Source organism: Gymnogyps californianus, chromosome 29, assembly GCF_018139145.2.
Source record: "Gymnogyps californianus isolate 813 chromosome 29, ASM1813914v2, whole genome shotgun sequence".
NCBI lineage: Eukaryota > Metazoa > Chordata > Aves > Accipitriformes > Cathartidae > Gymnogyps > Gymnogyps californianus.
The window spans coordinates 307,600-326,824 of NC_059499.1; the positions used below are offsets into that span (position 1 = coordinate 307,600).

At 50.4% G+C, this 19,225-nt stretch overlaps 2 protein-coding genes across 2 annotated transcripts in view; one reads left to right on the top strand and one right to left on the bottom strand.

Moving 5' to 3' along the window:
* Positions 1 to 8,345, top strand: part of ASH1L (ASH1 like histone lysine methyltransferase) — a 63,108-nt gene extending 54,763 nt beyond the window's left edge. Inside the window, exons 23-28 of the mRNA XM_050912426.1 lie at positions 3,014 to 3,152; positions 3,752 to 3,924; positions 4,426 to 4,592; positions 5,752 to 5,792; positions 6,526 to 6,827; positions 7,575 to 8,345. Of these exons, the coding sequence (XP_050768383.1) occupies positions 3,014 to 3,152; positions 3,752 to 3,924; positions 4,426 to 4,592; positions 5,752 to 5,792; positions 6,526 to 6,827; positions 7,575 to 7,666 (914 nt within the window). The 3' untranslated portion in view covers positions 7,667 to 8,345. The remainder of the gene's footprint in view (positions 1 to 3,013; positions 3,153 to 3,751; positions 3,925 to 4,425; positions 4,593 to 5,751; positions 5,793 to 6,525; positions 6,828 to 7,574) is intronic.
* A 3,448-nt stretch (positions 8,346 to 11,793) lies between these two features.
* On the bottom strand, positions 11,794 to 19,058 carry RUSC1 (RUN and SH3 domain containing 1). Its single transcript, XM_050912393.1, is given in 10 exon segments — positions 11,794 to 12,504; positions 13,237 to 13,365; positions 13,708 to 14,731; positions 14,991 to 15,037; positions 15,137 to 15,242; positions 15,367 to 15,541; positions 15,727 to 15,803; positions 16,553 to 16,654; positions 17,462 to 18,419; positions 18,421 to 19,058. Coding segments are annotated over 10 exon segments (3,420 nt in total). The 5' UTR covers positions 19,054 to 19,058; the 3' UTR covers positions 11,794 to 12,335.
* Between the last annotated feature and the right edge of the window lie 167 nt (positions 19,059 to 19,225).

The window sequence follows — 19,225 nt, forward strand, 5'->3', positions numbered from 1 at the left end:
CTTCAGTCTCTCGTTAGAGGACTTGTTTTTTTAATTTCTTGACAATTCTACTTGAGGTTGAGTTAAATACTACAGACGTGCTTCCTCTGCAAAAATTACCTGACACATAAAACGAGGAGATTATGCAAATAGATCTGATCACTTGGTCCATCACATCCTGCAGAGTGAACAAGGAGTTCTACCTCAGATGCACGTTGATAAACAGAAGTCAAAACGTATCTTGGAAAACCCACATAGCCGGAAACTGTCATATGTCATTATCTTTGATGCACCAGCAATAGCAGCTGCATTTCTTCCTTGAAAACGCAGAACTATAAACTCCCTTTTCAAGACAGAGGGGTAGCTATTTCAGTAGTTAGTAACGACTGGATAAACTTGAATTGAAATCGAGCTTCCTGATCCTTAGGGCAAGAGAGTATCTGTGTACGTTTCTTTCTGAATACTCCTTTTTTAGTCAGGTACAATAACTACTAGAGTTGCTTTATTCTCACTGAAGAGGTAGGGGAGAAGAGTTGAAAGTAGCTAATTTAAAATAACAGCCAAAAATAGGTGGTTTTATTTACATTCTGCTTGGGGCCAGCAGCTGCTCTCAGCATGTACCTTAACTTTTTTTCTCTACGAGTCCCAGCTTTAGTTCAGATAGTAAGAAGTGCTCACTGTGGGTGAGTACAGGCTAATCACCAGCAAATACACACTGAATCCTTGAAGAGCTTGCACTCTGCTAGCTTATGTGCAAGCCTATGTCATTCTGTCTTCAGTCCATTTTTTACTTAATCAAGCTAGAATAAAACTCTCTCTGTCCTTCCTACAACTACAACTTCTATTTGTTTAATAGGGATCCTGGTCTACCAGAAGGTTTAAAAGCTGGCTTCATGGTTGTAGGCAGATGTCAGTGCCCATACGGCCCATGTCATCTCGGTTTTAAATCAGAGGATTTTTTTAATAGTGCAATGTATTGTACTCCACTGTTACGGTGACAGGTGACAACCTTAAAGCAATTTTTGCGTATGAGGAGTCCTTAGGAGCATCTTTTAAACTTATCCAAGATTGATAAATGAGGTTATATTTACAAAAATATAATTACAGATCCTTCGCTTTAATCCTAGATTTGGTTATAAGCTAAGGGAGAACAAAACTGAGGTGTTCGTGAACCTGGGGCCACATTGTACTTGGTGGTTCCCTAGCATCTTTTTACTAAGCTGTGGAAGTAACAGAGACCGAACCTGCTAATTAAATAACAGTAATGTACATGGAAGGAAAATAGACGTAACTGCACATACACAAAAATAGGCGTGTGCTTAGGGGAAAAAAATCCAGGATTCATTGCAACTTAATGGAAACATAAGAGAAATGTTTGGCATAAGTCAAAAAGGCAAACTGAGTATTAGAAATTATTATGAACAAAATAGAAAATGTAATTGTGCCATTCTGTAATCTTGTGGTGTGTCTGTCTCTTGCATGCCGTGTACTGTTCTTGTCATCCCATCTGAAAAAGAGTATCTTGCTACTTGTAAAAACAAGTGCGATGACAAGGATAATCAGATATGAAACATCCTTGCTGTGAACAAAGTCTAGGCAGATAATTTGGAGGGTGATAGGATAAAGGTCTATGAAATCATGAGTGGCATAGGAAAGTGCAACAATATAGAAATTAGGGGACAAACACTGAAATTAGCAGGCAACATACTTAAACAATAGGAAGTATTTTTTTACAAAAATGTAACAAAACGATGGAAAGCATTGCAACAGGAAGTTGGAGAGGTCAGGAGTATACATGGTTCCAAAAAGATTAGACAAATTCTTGGAGGAAGGATTAATCCCTGCCTATTTATGCACAGTGCTTTAGCTTTAGCTCTAAAAGTCCATAAAACAGAGATTAAAGGAAGCCTGAAGGGGATACCATGGGAAGGCTTTTCCTATGCGTGCCTTATTCCTATGCTTTTTCCTCCTAAGCATCTGCTGCTGCCCACTTTCCTAGCTAGAATACTAGGCTGTATGACCTTTGATCTTACCCAGGGTTGTTTTTCTTAAGTTTTTATGACTGGCGACCTCCCAGGTTTTTGTTCATTGTGAGATAAATAACAGAAAAGATGGAATTGATTTTTAAATACTATATACTAAATCCGGCAATGTTTTCAGTAATACTTTGAGTTTCCCAAATGTTCTCCCTCTGAGACTCTTCAGATTCTTTGTGAACATTATTGATTAAAGCTTTTTCCCTAAAGGAGAAAGGCTTTTTGAATGGAGCAGTGTATTTTCACCCTATCAAGTGATAGTCATTGTCACAAAGAAAGGTGCAGTACACAAGTAAGAATCTACAAGTAAGGCAGTGAAGTCTGGGGGGCGGAGAGGAAGTACTTTTAATGCCGTTTCGCAGAGCAGAGCAGAGAAATTAAAGAGTTAATTCGCTCATGGGACGGAATTAATAAATAGAAGTTTTGGGACCTGTTTAAGGGTTGCACTTGGGAAAGACTTTTTTAGTTGCCAGGAATGTCATTTTGTTCAGCCCTTTTTGAGTTCTGTTTACCTTTCCTGAGCTGTGCATCTTATTTGAGCTATGCTGGAATAATCAAAGGCTTGGGGCTTCTCAGTCAATGATTTATTTTCTTAATAATAATCTTCTCTCTAAGTATCTTCTCTCTTAAATCTTAAAGATTTATTCTTTAAACATTGCAGCTATCACTAATTTCTACACGTTTTCCTAATCAAAACTTATTTTGTTATATATCCTGCAGTCTGTCTTAATTTATCTTGATTCATTACATGTTAGTATTTTCAATCTGGGCATACAATTCAAGTTATGTTTAGTTCTTGCTATAAAGCTTTGGTGAAAATGATCAAGGTAACCTTTCCTCCCTTTGCGGGTTCTGCATTGGTTTTGCATTGCTCTTTACAATTGAACGTCAGGTAGCTCTGTCATGTTAGTTTTAATGAAACCATTTACTCCTCTATTTCTGGTGTGCTGGACTCATGAAAAGTTCTTTACAGGTGTGTATTTTGTGCCTATTGCCAGGTGATTGTGTTTACCTGATGAGAGACAGCCGTAGAACTCCAGATGGACACCCTGTCCGGCAGTCGTATCGGCTGCTGTCCCACATCAACAGGGAGAAACTCGATATTTTCCGCATTGAAAAACTCTGGAAAAATGAGAAGTATGTTCAAGGCATCTTTTGAATTTGAGACATTCCATATACCTACCTGTCAAAACAGTAATTTTGTGGAAGTCTTGTCACAGCTTAAAAATGCAGGACTGAACACGGTTCAGTTACAAAGGCTTGATGATTTCCCACTTGTCTCTGCTTGTGCTCCACAACTGCAAAGTAAAAACATGTAAGGTTGGAGGTTTAAGCAAGGGATAAGAGATACAAGTTGATGCACTTTCCTCACTGTTGGAATAGGCTGAGAATACACACTGACAGCTGAATTGGCTCAGCTAACGATCACTGACTTGCTAAGCCACTGTAACATGATTAAATGCATATGCCCCAGTGATAGCCGCACAGTAGGTCTGCTGTGTTCATAAAAATCACACTAGGAGTATTTCCACTTACTGAAGGGGATCAAGTTGAATGTGTAATATTCACGTGACTTCGCTTTTCATCACAGTCATTGCAAAAGTGCAAGATAGATAATTCAAAATTAAGTGGAGGGCATTAAGTAGAGTTGTATCACGGTCTTATAGAAATAGTCTTTTTTGTTTTTCCCCCCCTTTCTGTTTCTCTCTTTCTCTTACCTTTACATCTTCAAACAGAGAGGAGCGGTTTGCATTTGGTCATCATTATTTCCGTCCACATGAAACACATCATTCCCCTTCTCGAAAGTTTTATCACAATGAGCTCTTCCGGGTGCCATTGTATGAAATTATCCCCTTAGAGGCTGTGGTGGGAACGTGCTGTGTTCTTGACCTATACACCTACTGCAAAGGTAAGGAAACTTAACGGGATGAGAAATTAAATATAATCCACCTTTCTAATAATTTGGGAGGTATGCTAAAATAGTGACTGCTGTAAAAAGGCTGTAGCCAATGTTTACAGGGTATCCGAGCTGAGGAAGCACTGTTGCTTTAGCACTGGGACAGTGATTTCTGTTTTAAGAGGGCCAGAACTGAAGAGACGGCAGCAGGGTGGGATTGTGGTGGGCAGGGAAGAGAAAGTGATGGCAGTTGATAATAGTTTTTGCAAAAGTTTGAGTACTATTTGATGAGAGTATACAGGTTTTCCTCTTCAATTGAACTAGCAATGTGTTCACTATGATGATTCTGAATCAAGGAGAACAAATAAGAATGCCTGCCATCCCACTGAACAGCTTTGACAGCCCCCTACTTCTCTGACACTGTGTATGGCTTGTTCTTGTTCTGGTATACCATGTGTTTCCTCTTGAATCTGATTAAGTTTTTTTCTTATGTGCTTTGTTTTGAAACTGCAGGGAGGCCAAAAGGCGTGAAGGAACAGGATGTATATATTTGTGATTACCGCCTTGATAAATCAGCTCATCTCTTCTACAAGATCCACCGGAATCGTTATCCTGTCTGCACCAAGCCCTATGCCTTTGACCACTTCCCCAAGAAACTCACGCCCAAGAGAGACTTTTCAGTAAGTGTTTCTTCTCTTAGCTTCCTTACTTTTTACTAGAAGACTGGACATATTTTTGGAAAGCACCTGGCTCTCTGTTTATGAACGAAGCTTGGTAAACCGAAGGAAGTTGACACATAAGCATACACAGTCTGGATAAAAAGTTGGCTGGAAAGAAAGCTTGGAAAGAAAAATTGACTGTAGACAGAGAATATGCAGTTCAAAGGCAAACAGATGTTGAACAAATGGTGATGTATAAGCACAGAGATTGTGGTTTCCGACTGAAATCTAGATGCTAATTTCATTTAAGCCACGCCCGAGTGAAGGAAATCTTAAAACTCACTTTCCAGTCACAATTCTGCAACTGGAAAATAATGTTGCATGTTTTAGAGAATCACACAACATATAGTCCAATGTGAGTTTGTTAGCCTGTCTTGTGTCAGGCTTTCTTTCCTTTGGTGTAATTAGTCCGTGTCTTAATAAACTTGCTTTAAAAAATGGTTTTCAGCAGTACCTTTGAACAGTGATTCCCAATACAGAAAAGCAGTATTTTCCTATTTCCATTTCCCTGCTCTATCAAATGACACACTGCTTACTTTATATATAATTATCACTGAAAATGGATGTCTTATCAAAAAAACAGCAGACAGATAGGCAGCAAAATCATGAAGTACAGTCTCCCTTAACATCCTCCATCTGAATGTCTGTTCATTTCACTGTCTCATTTTCCCCTGTTCCATGGAAGTAGCAACTCTTCATTGTGCACCTCCTCCTACTCAGCACTACTTTGTCTCTGGGCACAGAGGTATCAGATCTGGCAAACCTTTGCAACTTTTCTTCCTGGAAGCAGAGAGATTTTTGTAGTGAGTTTAGAGATGGTTCCAAACTTCTGCTGTGCAGAAAACAAAGATTATTTTTATCATGATGGTCTATGGCTTGAAATTTATTTAGAAGATACGAAGAATCAGATAAGTCTGGCTCTAACTTATCCTTATTACATGATTATGCCTTCTCCTTTGAATTCATCTGATATGCGAGACACGCCAGCCGTGCACTGGCATTTCCAAAGTGTTAGATAGGCAAGTCCTGTATTGGTACTTCCAGAATATTTGATAGACCAGCGCTTTCTTCCACTGTGAATTTTACTTGGTATTAACCATAATCTTTATTGTTTTTACAGCCTCATTACGTACCAGACAACTACAAGAGAAATGGAGGCAGGTGAGTCTTACCTACCAGATTGTTCATTGAGAAGAGATGAGATAATCCTGTTTGTTTGTCAAGCGTCCGCTCTTTTTCGTACCCATTTCCCCTGGGTGCTATGGAAATAGTAAGTTTAAATTATTTAAAGCAATCCTCTAAACTTTCAAAGAGAAAAAAGGGAAAAAGCGAGGAGGGATAGAACATAGAAGCAGCCTTAGCGTTCCTTAATAATGTACATAAGGAAGAGTACAGAAGCCATTTTGAAAGTTAGCAAAAGCAGCTGAATGTGGGAGACGGCAGAGCCCAGGACAAGAGCAGCCAGCCTTCCTGCACAAAGGGAGATCGGATCCCTGAACAGACTGCCCGCGTTTGCATTGTAATAAGAGCCAGGGCCAATGCACTCTCTCAGTTCTGTTAGAGACTTTAAAAATACCCATCAAGAGCCATGACTATTGCAGAAAAACATCAGTAAGTGCTGAGCTCAACTATTTTGGAAGATAAAAACCTTTACAAATTGAAATAAAAAAGCAATTCGTTTTTAAAAGACTGCATTTGACATTATGCAAACAAGGTTATAAGAATGTAGCCTCCTGTAGATAGTAACTGGTGGGTTTGAATGCATGTATTACGTCAAATGACTGAGATTCCAGAAAGCCCCCTACCTACTGAGAAGTCCTTGGCTCACCAGGAATTGGCATTTCAGGTGAGTGTCTGAAAAACTGTGGTATTTAATCCCTTCTTTTCCTGCTAGATCATCCTGGAAAACAGATCGCTCAAAACCACAGATTAAAGACTTAAACCAAGAAGAAGATTCTCTTCCACTTATTGAGGATGTATTAGGAAACCAAGATCAAACTTCAAGTGAGATGCCTAGCCTAGAGGAGCCAGAAAAAGAGGCAGTCTCTCGTGAGACGTGTGAAGCTGACAAAAAGGTGGAAGACAGCAGTTCCGACACAAGGCAGCTCTGCACTCCAGAGGAAAGGCGGCATATTCAGAGAGAGAGACTTAATCAAATCCTGCTAAACCTCTTAGAGAAAATCCCAGGGAAAAATGGTGAGATTTTGTGCTACCATTACAGAATAGCGTTTCTTCTACAGGTTTGTTTTCAGTTTGCTGCAGACTCTGTTGATAAAATAAATGTGTTTGTCTGAATTTATTGCTAGTGGACATTATTAATAATTAGTTTTCTTTCCAGCCATGTTTTCTTTTGCAACAGTAGCAATTTCCACTAAATCTGAATGAGATTTCTTACGACTGACACTGTGTTTTGTGTAATATTTTTAGTAACCACAAAAGCTTTCTGAAGACAAATTCCCCCCATCATTCCATGTTTACAACTGAGAAACTTAACAGACATGCAAAGAAAGACTGAAGAGAATTTGGAAAGTCTCTTTTGACCTTTAATGAGCTTTCCATTGGGTTCTAAGTAACTTCTGTAGGAAATTGTCTAAGCTGTAGAGTAAGGGTGCAGTGATTGCACTGGTTAAGTATGTCCCTGTTTTTAATTTAAAGGCCAGGACGAGCTCTGGCCAGTCTCTTTCGTGTTCTGGGAGTTAATGCAAAATAATCATGGACTCATAGAATAACATAGGCTGGAAGGATCTTTGGAGGTCATCTGGTCCAAACATGACTGAGAGCAGGGCTAACTTCAAACTTAAATCAGGTTGCTCAGCACCTTGTCCAGTGGAGTTTTGAATATCACTATGGATGGAAACGTCCTTGAAAGAACCGTGAATAGGGAAATAGGAAAACTGTTACTCGTGTCACCTTCTTTTACCAAAAGCCTGTGGTCTGTTGCAGCTATTGATGTCACTTACTTGCTGGAGGAAGGATCAGGAAGAAAGCTGAGGCGGCGCACTCTCGCCATCCCGGAGAGCAGCTTCAGGAAGTGATACCACGAGAGGAAGCTGTGGTCTGGAGTCTGCTACAAGGTCTGCTGAGGACTGAGGGCAGGAGCCCAACCTCCTCTGCGTCAGCCAAGGAAAAGAGGGCAGCAGAAAACTGACAAATATACAAACAGTTAGCACTTAGATGTCTGGGTTGGCAGGTTGCCCTGCCCTGCTCTGCAGTGCTCTTATGGTGTGTGTGTTGTTGGGCGTGCCTTGTATTGATGTTAGGTACTGAGAAAAACCTCGTGGTTATTGTCCAGGATGGTCAAATTTAATTTATTTTTGCTTGATATTCCCACTCAGAGGAGAAAAAAAATATATATATAAAAATGGGGAGGTAAGAAGGATAAGGACTGACTTACTCTGATGAGGATATTCCCCATGTTCACCAATTAACCTGTGATTGTACAAGATACTGTTGGCACCACCGTGGCCCATGCCAGTGAATGAAATCCAGATGGGAGGGTGAAGGCCCAGTGGCTTAAAATGAAAGGCTGCCCTAAAGTTGTGGCCTCTGATTTGCACAAGTTCCAAGAAGAGAGAAACGTACCCAAACGTGCGAAAGGTTCACCGTGGAACGGCCAGTGCACACATGTACCTTTGGTCTGTGACGAGGAGAAACTTCCAGAGTCACCTTGGAGCAAAGCAGGAGTTGGCTGGTTGAGGCACTTGTTCTGCGTCGTGGGGGGGGAGGGGGCGGGGTGTGATTTTTTTCACTTTTTTCTGCAGAGAAATTTTATAAAGCAAGTCAAATCCTGACAACACCATTGCTGTTGGTTTTTTTGATAAGCTGTGGTTCTCGTGTGTCTAGTGTGTTGTGCAAATTAAAATCTGTTAAAAGAAAAAGAAAAAGGAAAAAAAAAAAAGGAAACCTTCACTACATGAACCGTCAAGCAGTATTCAGAGCGAGTATTTGTTGTGAACTGTAGAATATATCAACTGCTAACACTATTCTTGTGTTCTGGTTGTACAGCTTAAAATGTCCGTCTCTTAAATTAAGAGACAGTGTATCTCGCACCGCCCTCTCTCTCTGCCCTGACAAAAAAGTATTATTCCCGAAAGCAACAGCCGAGGCACTGATTTCTCGCTGCATGAAATTGCGATTGCCATAACGTACCACGAAGCAGTGCTGCGGCAGGACTCCCGGTACTGCACCCGACGACCTTCCCGGCGTGCGGAGCCACGAAGCTGTCGCCCGTCTCTGGGCCAGGGCCAGGCTGTGGCAAAGGGAGGGGGTGGTCGGCTTACGCTGCCCCTTTAAAATGGCTTTGCTTTTTTGTCTTTCAGACGTACATATGCATATACAGTCCTGTTTTAGATGTTCTTATAAGAAAACCAGTTTTTAATGTGCCAAGTTGTATATATCTGCTGCGTGGATGTAAAGCAATACAGTAGTTACATGTTCCTTTTTAATGGACCAAGCTTGTCCTAATGTACATTCTTGTTATTATTATAATTATTTTACTCTTAGTGGAACATGACTCATTCCATTAACTTTTATGTGTTGATTTAAAAAGAAAAAAAAAAGAAAGGAAAAAACCCTTTGAGAAAAAATATTTTATTAAAAAAAAAAAAGAAATAAGAAAATAGTTTGGAATATTTTCTTACTGTAGAGAAGCACTGTACAGTACCAGGAACCCTGAGTATAAAATACTCGTGCGTGTAGTAGGAATATCGCATGTCCAAAATCTTGAGTTGTCTCATTTAGTTTAAAACAGAAATCATTGTCTCAAATGGTGTTAAACACTAAAAAGTTTTTAAAAAATAAAGTGCGTACAGAAGCGAGACACTAGCTCTGTCATTTTATCTTTCTTTTGTTGAAAGACTAAACAAAATGTTTTTTAGACAATCAAATGTTAGGTAAGTGCAAAGAATTGTTTTTCTTACTGGTGTAGAAATTAATGACTTTTTTTATTTTTCGGTTATTTTATAATAATGAGAAGACCAGTGTGTCACCAGGATCGCTGTTTTAAGACCAGGAAGCACTACATTATTGCAAATAGATATGAACTCTTAGTCTGCATGGGTGTAGGCTGTGTGATTGCTGAAAATAAATGCTGCTAATATATTTCCTTTTTACAAAGCATATCTAAATAGATCATTGTTTTGATGTTAATCTTTGTAAATTATGTATTACCAATTTTAACATTGGATGTAATTGCATAAAAAGCCTGCATCTCAATCCTGAGAGAGTCTAGTATTAAATGGAAAATCTTTTCCTATCGATGACTTGTGGGGTTTTCTTTGACATCTCCTTGATTTTCTTTTCTTGCCTCTTTGTCTCAACCGCTCCTGTCGTGTTCTGACTCTCTTACAGCCGCTTTTGCGGGGGGTTGTTGCCCCGTCTCTTTCAAATATCCGATTGCCTGATGGGTGATAGCATTTTGTGAGGATTTAATTTGATGCTGATGGTTGTCCTGGTCAGAGCTTGGCAGGAGGGATGATGGCAGCGTGCATACAGAGAGGCAGGAGCATCAGCACAGGCGTTCACTGTTCGGTAGTCAGAGGGCGTGTAAATGTGATTGCGTATAATGGCAGGTCGGTGCATGAAACATTAAATCTACAAACGTAGTGCCTGTTCCCAGAATGTAAACCCCTGGTAGCTAGAGACGTTGCCTCCCATGCCTGTGTAGACAGCAGATTCGGTTCTGTCAACATCATTAATGCATCTGGCAGTGGCAGTGCACTTACCGCCGCTAATGCCGGACCAGAGTCACGTCAGACAGATGACTTGCGCTGTAGGGCGTGTTCCCCTCTGGTACCAAAAAGTCGGGGAGCTAGAAAGGCTAAGAGGTGTTTCGAGTTGCTGGGAGCTGTCAGCCCGCTCACGTACCAGCGTCCTGCCCGGTGCCTCTTGGCACGCAGCAGGACGCTGAGGAACACAGAAATTGAGAACTGTGTCCCCCTTCAAACCAGCCTTTCTAAGGCTTCGTCAACCTCACCTTTCCTCTGATACCCTCTGTCAAGGTTGGCACTAATAAGATACGGTCCTTACACGTCTATTCAGGGTTTAGACTTCTGGTTCAAAAGTGGTTTCTGGGATTCAGCGTGGTAACTATTTGCGTTAGTCACTCAGGAACGAAACAGCTTCCTGATGACCCCCCCCTTTAATGTAACTTGATTTTTCCTTTTTCCATTTCCTAGCCTGAATCTCTATGGTCATTGAAACGCCATGCTTGACCCATATGCTTGTCTTCCTTTTAAACTAGAGACACCACGCCAAGGATTGTAGTGCTTTTTTTTATTTAAAAAGAGTTGAAAAAGTACCTGGATTCATCTCCTGCTGGCTTGACCCCATTTCGAAGTCCAGAGGCAGCTGTGGAATTCAATCAAACCTACTTAAGGCAAGGCAAATACCATTCCAATTAAGATACAGTGTCCCTTGTCTGAGAGTGAAAATTCCAGCGAGAGAAATGAAAATGAGAACAGAAGAAAAAGAGCACAGCTTTATCCTCGAAGCAGAGCGCAGCCTTTGGTCTCCTTTGCCACTGGAACAGTGGAAGTTAAAAGGACGAAACGTGGTTCTTGGTCCATAGGAGAGAGCACTGGCCCAAAAGCTGTCCCTGCAACAAGCTGCTATTGCCTTGCGGCCCTTCGCTGGACCCTCTCCAGTACGTCCACGTCTCTCTCTTACTGGGGAGACCAGTACAAAATGTAAACGGTGTGGTATGAAATCACAAGCAATGAGGAAAAAAAAAACTTGAAAAAAAATACAACCCATCTAGCCCCTACTGAAATCCTGTGACTCCTCAGTAAACAGATTAATTTAAATAACTAACTAAACAAACCAACCAACACATCCCTTTACCGGTGCTGTGCGGCTTCCATCTCGTGGGGCTGGTTACCAGGGTTATTTCTGGCTCTGGCTGTCTGCAGCCACCTCTTCCTACACTGTGACTGGGCACCTCCTGCCAGGGCAAGATGCCTTACTGGGCTCTGTGTTTGGTAGCTGATGTCAGTACGCTGAGCACCAGCACAGCCCTAGCACCTGCTGGCTTCTCCCACAAGAGCATTTACTCACCAAAGACCCAGCACCAGCCCAGGCCACCCACACAGGGACGGACCGCCGTGGTCATTTCCAGCCCCCCGTCCCCCAACCGCAATGATCCATTCGCACACGTGGACACGTGAGTCACAACCTTTATTTCCAGCTTTCTCCCCAGAATAAGCTCGTTCCCTTGGTTACAACTATTTACAGAGTGCTGGGACTGAGCATCGGCAGCTGGGGCCGGCCTGGGCCACCAGCCCCGGCCACGGGGCAGAGCAGGGCACGTGGAGGTGGCGGCGGTGGCAGGACACGACGGCACGGAGACAACATACGGGACTGTGAGCACTGCGCAGGGACAGGGTCCTTCCCTCCCCTGGCACAGGCGTGGACAGCAGCTGAGGGAACACGAGCGAGAGCAGTTCCCAAACGGGAGCCACGGTGAAGTGCCAGCAGGTCTGTGGGGACACGCAAGGCGGTGGCTCGTGGGATGCACCCACAGCAGACGGTAACGTCATGCGAACGAGCAGCAGCGACGGGCACCAGGGCAGGGTCCCGGGCAGAACTACCAGCCCCAAAAGGTAGTGAAACCCTGAAGGTGGTGAAGATGTGGCAGGAGATGGTCCACCCTGGAGGTGGCACCTGCTTCAGCAAGCTCAGCTGCTTCCTCAGATCTCCTCCACCTCCTCACAAGATGAGGGACGTGTAACCGACAGGAACTAGGCCAGTGCGGTTTCCATGGCAGCAGCGGATCCAGTCTTCATCCACAGTGGAGAGCAGCTGCAGGACGTCCCCTTTTTGGAAGCTCAGGTGACCATCGGCGGTGCCGGTGTGGTCACACAGTGCCCGAACCGCCCTGCACAATAAACACCATCAGGGATTCACCACCCCAGGGACCCCAGGTACCACGGAGAGAGGCTCCCACACGACTCGGGAGAGGTTTTGACGCTCACGTGTGGAGCCAGTGACCCCTCCTCGGGCAGAGGAGATGCCATCTGATGACAGATTTGATCGAGAAGCCACATCACAAAACTGTCCTGCCAAGCAGACCCACAGAGCAGCAGCAGAGCATGAGCAGCTCTTGTGCAGACGTGGCGGGGAGATCTAGGTCGGGGCCAGCAAGGGCTGGGGAGGAGGGAGACGGCTGAATGTGGTGTGGGATGGCCACTCGCCCTCCCCGCTTGCTCGGACAGACGCTGCGCAAGCACAGACGGACCACTACAGTTTTTCTGACCTGCCACAATTTGGTCAGACCTGCCACATGGTTGCTCCAAACAAGCCGCTACGAATCCAGAAAGCGCACGAGAGAGAGAAAATGCTCAAAATTCCCCCCAAAAACGTCTGGGAAAAACAACTGACCACAGCTAGGCAGGCACACAGCTTCACCCAAAGCTCAGCTGGAGATGGGGGAATCCTTGGAGGGGGGGCACTCAAGGTGCAAGTTAGCAACAAGGAGTGGTGCAAGCCCTTCCCTAGAAAGGCTTGTAGGATATCCAGGCTATGTCTGGAAACTGTCCCTGCTTCCCCACCCCCCCAAAAAATCCACCACCGGCTCTCCAGCCCCAAACACCTCAGTGCCCTGCATCACCTGTGGGTCTGGGGCAAGTCAGACGTGTTCCTCTCTGGCTGTTCTTGAGCATGGGTCTTCTCAGACGCCAGCCCCTTCACCACCACGGCCAGGACACGCGCACTGGGGGACAGCCAGCTAGAAGGTCTCCTATCATAAAGCAAAGGAAGCCACAAGCTCATTTCGGAAGCCTCTTCCCACCCATCCTGCTTAGACTATTCTGGTGATCTGGGAGCTGACAAGGGCCCCATCAAGCACCACTGAGCCTCCACCATGAGCTCCTGCTGCTCTAAAGGGCTGACGCAATGCGACGGCAGCAGCGCTTGGGACACGCACTAATCCCAGGAGCACAAAACCTGGGGAACGGGCGGTACAAGACACCCCACGAAGCCAGCAAGCCCCATGGTGTGCTCTCCGTTTGTCGCCTGGGAGAAAAACCCTTCCTCAGCACATGCCACTTCCCCCACCCTGCCTGCCCAAGCTGGGTCTTACCTCGCCCTAGCTGAGATGGTGTCAGGACTGGGAGGGAAGCTCCTGGCAGAGGGGCTGGTGGCTCCAAAGAGCCGGCCCAGCCAGCTGCCCTTGTCAGGACCAGGAGGACCACCCGCCTCTGGGTCAGAAGGTGCTGCCTGGTTCCTATTCGCACGAGGCTCTGCGGAAACAGCCAGGAGTTCCTCTCCAGCAGCGGGACCATCTGGCTTGGTGGGTGCTCCAGCTCTGGCAGGCAGGATGAGGTCTTCAGGGGAAGAGGTCCCAGAGGTGTCAGCACTGCTGCTGGGCGTCAGACCGGAGAGTTCAGGGACAGCTTTGGTCTGAAGGAGCTGCAGCTCCGTGCCTCTAGGCTCATTCACAGATGTTTGGGATCGTGCAGCCTGGCTGGGGCTGGAATCCCCTGTAGCCGCCTGCAGCTTTGTCCACCAGACGAAGGGGAACTTCTCCTTGCTAGGAGCAGCATAAATCCTGGAGGCTTGGCTCAGCTGGCCCCACCAGCCACTGAGGCCAGCCCCGGTGTCCTGAGGGCCTGCCTCGGGCCTGTGGGTCTCCGGGGAGCTGTCAGCTCCCAGGAAAGCGCGACTGAGCTGGTCGCCCCACCGCAGCACGTGCCGGAAGGTCTGCTGCAGGGCAGCCCCTACCTGGGGGCCAGGGACCAGCCCACGCACAGCTGCTTGGGACTGGGACCTTGTGCTGCCCTCCGCGCCGGCCGCCCTCCCCAGAGCATCGGGGGGGATCTCATCTTCCAGGCTTGCCCCTGCAGCACTGCTTTGGCCCTCCAGAGGAGGCTGCGCAGCCCCCCGAGCCTGAGCAGAGTGATGGGCAGGAGACAGGGGTGACTCCAGCCGACGGGACAAGGGTCTTACATCCACGGAGAGGTGGTGGTGTTCAAAGAGCAGGTCAAGGTGGAAAGTCAGCACCGAGAGGGGCTGGATGAGCAGCAGCAGTTCATCAGCGAGGTGGGGAAGAGGGCCTTGGCTCAGGGCAAAGAAGGCCGTGGGTGAATACAGCACGGAGATTACACCTACGAGATATGGACAGTGCTGGACGGCTGCAAAATGCCCTGCCCTTGCCCACACACCCCTCCCAGGGCCAGCCGGTCTGTCCTAGCAGGTCAGACGAGCTTCTGCTCAGAGTTGTATTGAAGATGCACCATGGAAAACGATGCCCTTATCCACTACGGAAATCCCAGCCAAGCATTGTGGGTGGAACAGGTATGGGAATATCAAGCTGGCAAGCAGGAGAGGACTTGCGTGGGGAGCTTCTGGGCACTGTGTCCTTACCTGGGCTCTTCTGCAGGTGAGAGATCCACAGCTCCAGCTGCTTAATGCTGAACAAGACAAAGGGAAGCCAAGTCAGAGCTCTTGGGACTCTGTTCCAACCTGCCATCACAGCAAGGACAGCCTGGGCCAGCAGGGCCAATACTCACTTCAAGAGGCCGAGGATAAAGGCATGAAACTTCTGTCTGGTGCTGTTGAGAGGGGCCAGCCCGGCCACGTGCCAGCACAGGGAGTGGAGAGAGCGGGTGTTGGGGCCTGTGGAATACACAACACAGACAGTCACTGCTCTGGGTGCACATCCTCCCCCAGCCCGGGCTGGAAAAGGACTCCAGGCACCTCGAGATGCCAACATCTCCAGGAACATGTTCCTCACCCCGACCTGACTTCACAGAGGCTTCCACCACGCTCCAGGGGGAATTCTTCCTCTGGCCTGTGATAACATCCTTCTGGAACGGCTTCAGCCCGTCCTCCACCAAGGCATAGAGCGCAGGGCAGAGGGTGTGCAGCAGCAGATAACCCACATCTGGGCTGAGCCGGCTGTCTCCCAGCTGGGCCTGAAGTAGGGAGGCACAAGGAGAGGCGAGGGAGGGGAACGGCAGCACCTAACCCTGAGCCTGCAGGGAGGGATGGCGGGATCCTCCCCCTGGAGCTCCCAAAGCCCCTCCTGCCCAAAGCCTGCATGGCCTGCCCTCACTCCTGCCCACCCCAGCCCGGCCACAGCCTCAGCCCAGACCCTCACCTTCTGCACCAGGTTCCGTGCGGTGCTGAAGTGGGCGATAATCCTATCCACGGCGGTGCTGACGGCGATCAGCAGGGCTGTTGGACAACAGAAAGGAAGATGTCAACACGGCACGTGACCCCGCCGCCACTGCAGCACCTGCCTCAGCCCATCGGCAGCGTGTGGCTGGCCGGGGCTGACCGGCACCGCACCGGCCACAGCTGCAGCGAGAAGCAGCTCCGGACATCAAGGCCTGGAGGAGCCGGGGAGGAGCGGGCAGGCGCAGGAAGGCCCAGGGTAACGGAGCATCCCAGGCTGTTGCCATGGGAACCTGTAGCTCTCGGGTGCAGGGATGAAGGACCCGCCATTTCCAAGGGGACCGAAGCCCAGGATGGAGACGTGGGCAGGAGACCCTCAAGGTGTTTTGCAAGATGCCGGGGCAGCCCCGCTCCCCTTCTCCGGCTCGACAGCACCATCTGCCGAGAGGCGGGCAGGGCCGGGCCCTGCAGCAGGCAGCCCTGCCCGCCTGCCCGGCACTGCCCCCGGCCCTGCCCACCACTGCCTCTGCCTGTACCTGCCTGCCCCTGCCTAGCACGGCCTGCCCTGCGCTGCCGCTGCCCAAGACGCCAGCCGGGCCCACCACCGCCCCCCGCCTCGGGGCTGAGCCCCTCACAGCTCCCCAGGCCCTGGGGGTCTCCATCTCGGTCACACCCCCCGCCACCTCCCGGAGCCCCGGCTCGGCGGGGACGGGACGGAGCCGGCAGAGCCTCCCGAGGGGAAACCGCCCCGGCTCAGCGGCCGTTCAGCCCCGAGCCTGGCGGTGGGGCCGGCACCGCGGGGCCGTTACCTTTCTTCTGCTCTCCCCGGGGGCGGCGGGCTCCCTCCGTGCTCCCCGCGCCAGGCCCGGCTGCGCCCGGGGCGGCTCCGGTGGCGGACGGCGAGGGCCTGGCTGGAGAGAGCGGGGCGGCGGGGTCAGGCGCAGCCCGCGGGGCCTCGGCCGGGCTCCCCCGCGGCCGGCGGGGCCGGGGCGGGACGCGGGGCCCGGGGACCGCCCGCGGGGCCCGGACGCTGCTGCCGCTGGAGGCCCAGGCCGCGCTGGCCGCAAGGAGCCCGCTCCGCCGCCCCGGCCCCACTCACCGCAGGCAGCACCGGAGCCGCGGCCGGGACCAGCCGGGTCGCGCTCGCCCATGGAGCCGGAGGCCGCGGCGGGCGGAGCGGGGCGGGCCGGGCCCCCCGCCTAGGGCCTGTCGCCGCAGGCCGGGCGGCGGGGAAGGACGGGGAAGAGGAAGGGCCCGGAGGGAGCCCGCGGGCAGGGCGGCGGCGGCGGCGGGGCGGGGTGAGGAGGTGCCGCCGCCTCGGCGGGGCCAGCCCGGCCCCAGGCAGCCGGGAGAGGCCGGGGCAGCCCCAGGGGGCGGGGGGGGGGGGGGGGACGCAGCCCCCGGCACCTCCCGGGCCATGTGTCCCACCCGAGCGCAGCCGGAGCCGCGGAGGGGGAAACCCACGCGTGGCAGCCGCGGAGGGCTGCAGCGGCCCCTGCCCGGCACAGAAACCATTGGTACCAGCTAGCGGGGAGCAGGCCAGCTCGGCCTGCAGCTGCCACACGCACCCACCGCCTCCACAGCCGGCTGCTCCCCCCCAAGTCCTGCGGCCTCAGACGTGGCCGCCGGGCTGGAGCCTGCAGCTCCCCCCCCCGCCCCGCTCAGTCCCCTAAAGGGTGACACCCCTGCACCCAGCCCGGAGGGACCCAAAGTCTTACCCTCCTTGCAGGTCTCGTCTCCTCTCTCAACCGTCCCTGGCACCCAGCAGTCCCTGCCAGGTCCCCTGAGCCTCCGAACCAGGGCATCTTTATCGCAGCCAGAGCCCAGCCCCTTCTCTCCTGGAAGGCAGCTTCGCAGTGCCAGCCCCCCCTCCTCTGCATCCCCCGGCTGCCCCTCCGCAATGGGCTGCAGTCCCGGTCGGGATCTCCTCCTTTTCAGCTGGTGGCTGTCCATAGGTGCCAGCAGTTGTCCACCCAGAGGCACGGGTGGCACCCAGCCTGAGCCGTCGCTGCCTACAGCCATCTCAAGGGGTGCAGAGGAGTGCTGAGATGCCACCAGCTCTGCCCGCTCACCAGCTGGCTGGCCCTTGGGCTTGTTGGAGGCACTGCGGTACCGCAGCTCCTTGAATGTTGTCACCTCCCTCTGCCTGGAGTTGGGAGGTCTGGCTGGCCAGTCGTGCTGGAGCTGGGGCCGGGCTGGCTCCTGGCCCATGGCGCTGGAGAGGAGCTCGCTGGGGGGTGGCAGCTCCGTGTCAGGCGAGAATACGATCAGCCAGTCGCTCCGGTCAGCCCTGGCCTGGGCAAGAGCGGGCCCAGCGGCGTTCCTCTTCCTCTTCTGGGCAAGCTCGTGGAAGGAGGTGATGGTCTTCTTGCCCACGTCTCTGCAGAGGTCACCCGAGCCAGGCTCCGGCTCTGCCAGCCGCGCAGGCAGCAGCGGTTGCTCTGCTCTTTGCCCATTGAGAACCTGCAGCCGTCTCCGGGGCCGGGGGGGCACGGGCGGGGGGAGGCTGCCAGCCCGGGGCCGTGGCTCAGGAGCTCTGCTCAGACCCGGCTCCCACCGTCCTGGTGCAGGCGGTGCTGGAGGCACGGCATCGGGGTCGGGGAGGGGGTTGCAGTTAGGGTCTAGGTCGGCGCAGGAGCTGGTGGTCTCCTGTGCCGCCGCGCTGGGAGAGGCCTCATTCGCACTGGGAGCCAAGCGAGCTGCTGCTGCAGAGGCTGTCCGGGCTCTCCCCAGCCAGGGCGTCCGGTCTCTGGAGCACCGGGGGGTTGAGGTTGGCGTCTCTTCCATCACACGTCCTACCCTGGTCAGCCAGCGACTCGCCATCCTGGGCATCTCCTGTGGGACTGACTTTGGGCTGATTTTCAGGGGACTGGGACTCTTCTCTAGAGAACCCCTTGCAGTACACAGAGACCGGGGAGTCATCCAAGCTGAACTCCGAGCAGCTACTGACAGAGGAGGAGGAGGAGGAGGAGGAAGCCAGATCACAAGGGGCATCACAAGGGGAAGCCACCTCCTCCCCAGCATGCAGGCAGGGGAAATCCTCTTGAGCTGCCTGGTTCTGGAGACCCAACGTCACCGGCTGCTGAGTATGGGACTCGCAACACCGGCATTTCAAGGAGGGATTGTTGGAATTGGCATCCACTTGCTCACAGTTCTCTGCGCAGTCGCTGCAGCCGGTCTGGTCTCCTCCACCCATGGAGCCAGAGGTCTCTTGGAGCTCTGGGTGCCGGGAGAGGTGCAGCCCCAGGGAGATGTGCTGCAGATGGATGTGGTTGAGGTTGCACAGCAGGCCTTTCTTCGGAGCCAGCATGATGCTGCCTCACTGGTAGTGCCGGGGCTCCTCACAGAGCCCCACAGCTCGTCTCTTCAGACCATCCAGCTCCCTGCAAACATCAAACGCCCTTTCAGTCGGCCCTGGAAAACGCAGCAGCACAAACCTGGAGAGGAACGGACAGGGCGAGAGGGATGGCAGCGACCTTGCG